At 38.5% G+C, this 3,663-nt stretch overlaps 1 protein-coding gene across 1 annotated transcript in view; it reads left to right on the forward strand.

The window, feature by feature from the left end:
- The first annotated feature begins 487 nt into the window (after window positions 1-487).
- Window positions 488-3,663, forward strand: part of LOC138016387 (ELKS/Rab6-interacting/CAST family member 1-like) — a 41,659-nt gene continuing 38,483 nt past the window's right edge. The window contains exons 1-2 of the mRNA XM_068863533.1: window positions 488-1,274; window positions 3,234-3,653. Of these exons, the coding sequence (XP_068719634.1) occupies window positions 945-1,274; window positions 3,234-3,653 (750 nt within the window). The 5' untranslated portion in view covers window positions 488-944. The remainder of the gene's footprint in view (window positions 1,275-3,233; window positions 3,654-3,663) is intronic.

Raw genomic sequence — 3,663 nt, forward strand, 5'->3', positions numbered from 1 at the left:
GAGACCACGTACAAGGGAGCTGTGTAAGCCTGTCCACCTCAATCAACACACTTTAACGCACAGAACAGAATGACCCTCAAATCGGTAAGTTTTGTGCTCCATTCTATAGAGAAATGGTCAAACGGGAATAAGATAATTAAAGGTGTTTTTCTTCTGCAAACCCTGCAATAATAATTTAGATCGCAACAAGTTTTAGAGAGTTTTTTGACACAACTTGGGTGTCCTGTGGTTTTCCTTGCAATCTTTATACGGGTATTTGTAAGATCGTTTATTGGTGAACAAGGCAAGATGCGAGATGGGTCTTGCTTTTATTTCATTTCACATACCTGTATCAAATTTTGTACAATTCTACCTCGTATCATTCCTCGTATCTCCCGGATACAAGGCGTTGCGTTATTTTGTTTGGCGTGACTTTCTGCACGAATATGATCCAAATATGGACATTAACATCCGCTGAAAGTCAACTCATCCGTGGGCCCATGTCTAGGCCCATTTGTACTGACTTTGGTACGGTACGAACCACTTTTCATTTTCTTCCTTCTTCCTTTTATTTTGCACTGGTGACAAGTCATCTTTATTCGTCGCATATGTTGACGGTAAACATACTTTTCCAGGATGACCTGTTTCTGGTCTTCGAGGACGTCTGGTTCCGCGCGGAGGGCAATGAATTGAACCGTCGAAATTATTGTTGTTGATATTGAATTGGAAGCAATCACATTGTGAGATTTCTAGTTATACCTCTTCGTAGAACTCGAGTTAAATAATACGGTGGAGAATACACACTAAACAATCCTTCTTATTTTTTTCGATCCGTTGACATAATTTGCATGAAGTTCTCCATGTTTGCAGCTGATTTTATCGGCGAAACTTGTCGATTGGTGTGGCGAGATTTCAGGTTGGGCGGTGATTTATGGTAACTAAGCCTATCAAGTTAGTGACCCAAGATGTATTCGTTAAACGCCGAAATGGAGCATTCTCCAAAGTTAAGCCCGGCAACAAGTGATTCTTCCATCGGTTCACCGTCCTCACCGACTGCAAGTCCCCGTCGAGTAAACGGAAGCGACAGGATGATGACAATGGCTGAACTACAACAGGAAAACGCACGGCTTAGGAAAGAGGTTGAAGCTAAGGAAACGAAACTAAACTCTAGCATGAGAAGCATAAAGATGTTTTGGAGTCCAGAACTGAAGAAAGAGAGAGCCGCAAGAAAAGCCGAAGAGGAAAAATATGTGAGGTTAAGAGAACAATTTAATGTTGTTTCCGAAGAGGCGCAGGTAAGAGTCTAGCTTTTGTTGTAATAGAAAGCGTATGGATTGATTTATACCATGGAAGTGAAAAAGAATTGCATTTACCTTTTTCTGTCTTAGAGGGTGCGGAAACCGTGAAAATAAAAGCAGCTCTTTAATTTGCCAAATTTTTGAGTGAATTACATTCTTGCATCTTTGGATTATTGAAGTGTGCTCTTCCTGATATTGCATCAAAACCAATTCATTTTGTGGTCCTCAAATTCCAAATTAGCAAGCGACATTGTACAAAACGTGAAACATGAGGTGATGACTACAGAAAAGATACTTTCTGATTTAAGATTATTTCTTTGCCTATAAATTTAGGATTTACCGAAAGTCTTCCTAACACCGTGTGCAAAGTTATTGTTACAGTCTTCCGTCGACAGCTGTTGCCATCAAGCGTGTCTTGTTTTGTTATTTTCATGATGGGGTCATTAAGCTTATTTTAATGTCTTCAGAAGATGGCTGTGATCAAAATGGTCTTATAATGAATGTTTTTTATCTGTCGCTAAAAGTCCTTGATTAACCTATTCTACAAAAGAATAATTGTCAAAAGTTACCCGCGGATCAAGAGTTCAGTTAATAAATGAGTTGGAATTGGTGATTTAGTGTGCACTTGAAAAATCTTATTGATTGAAGTCATTGTCGTGACCACTGATAATTCTTTGACTTTTGGAGGCATTCATAAGGCAGCAAACTATTAATTTGTTAACCATTTTATTGCGGTCTTGCGTGTCTAATGTGATGAGGAATACCCAAGTACATGTACAACTTAAAGATGGTGTGTATCAATAATTATTTTTAAGAGAAACTGGAATCCAACACCTGAACGTTTGTCACGAGATTGTCATAATATTTGCTGCCGAACATCAAAGACTTTTGACCTTTCCCACAAATTAATCTGATGGATTGAATTGGACATTCTTTCACCAAGAAAGAACTTTTCTATCATTTTTATGTCCATTAATTGCTAAAGGATAATTTTCAGGGTAAACAAAAGGATTAAAAATATAAAGATGGTGGCAAAATGCCAAGTATCAAAATTAATTTTTTGGAAAGATTGTATTTATTTAAAATTACATTAGCTGTATGCTTAGTGGGCATAAGGAATGTGCTTCTGTCAAATAAAAGGCAACGGGATGGAAAATAGGAATGAACTTGATTTTTTATAATCATTCAATAATACATAAAATGAATGTTTTATAAGAGTTATGTAAGATTGGCAATGTCATATGGGAGCGAGACATGGTGTCTGAGGGAAAATGAGATGGCAATTTTGAGAAGGACCAAGAGAGCAATGGTGACAGCAATGTGTGGTGCAAAACTGATGGAGAAGAAGAGGACAGAGGACCTATAAATGGAGATGTTAGGATTGAAGGAAACAGTGTTTCAGATGGCAAAGGCGAATGGAGTGAGATGGTACGGGCATGTGTTGAGGAGGGATGATGGGCATTTTCTGAGAAAAGTGTTGGAGTTTGAAGTGAAGGGCAAGAGGAAGTGAGGACGACCAAAGAAGACATGGAAGATGCAAGTGGAAAAGGAGAGCAAGAGTGTTGGATTGTAGAAAAAGGATGCCATGAATCGAGCAAGATGGAGGGTGGGAGATTACTTCCAAAGTGGGGTAAATCCGGCCACCCCCATCTATGGGGATAAACCCGGATCAAAATTGATGATGATGATGATGATGATGAATTACAAAGTCATGTATCTTTTTACCAGTCTGACAGTGTGAGCTCTAGACAATTGCAGAAAATAGGGGGTTTTTAATACTAAAAACCTGGCCATGATTCCATGCAGTAATACTGAAAAATACCTGTAAGTCCAGTGGGATAATTTGAGGAAACGACTTTCAAATTAATTGATAGTGATGATGGTGAGGACCATTATGCACACAGACCTAAAGTTACAAGTATTATAAACAATATTTATTTATTTCTTTCCTTTCAGAAAAGAACAGCTACAATTCAAGATCTTCAAAAACGGTTGCAAAAAGAGAGGGAACAAACTGAACGATCATCCCCTGCATCACTTTCTGTGCAATCTCAGGATGAACTCCAACAAGAAATTGAAATTTTACGGGTTGAAAAAGACAGACAGGACAATGAAACCTTTATACTCCAAAGATCGTTGGAGGAATTGAGTGCTAGGCTGGAGGCGCAGCAACAGGCTATGCAAGCAAAAGATGAAACAATTGCTCAGCTTATGGGAATGATTAAAAGTAATAAAGGAGTGGAATCTAAGCAACTTGAAATGAACAAGGATCACCATAGCATGGATAGAAAGAAACTCACAGATGCACTTAATCAGCTAGCCAAATTACGAGAAGGAATTGACGAACGGGACAGAGCAATAGCATCCTTACAAGAGGTACATGTAG

This window comes from Montipora capricornis, chromosome 9 (genome assembly GCF_036669925.1).
Source record: "Montipora capricornis isolate CH-2021 chromosome 9, ASM3666992v2, whole genome shotgun sequence".
NCBI lineage: Eukaryota > Metazoa > Cnidaria > Anthozoa > Scleractinia > Acroporidae > Montipora > Montipora capricornis.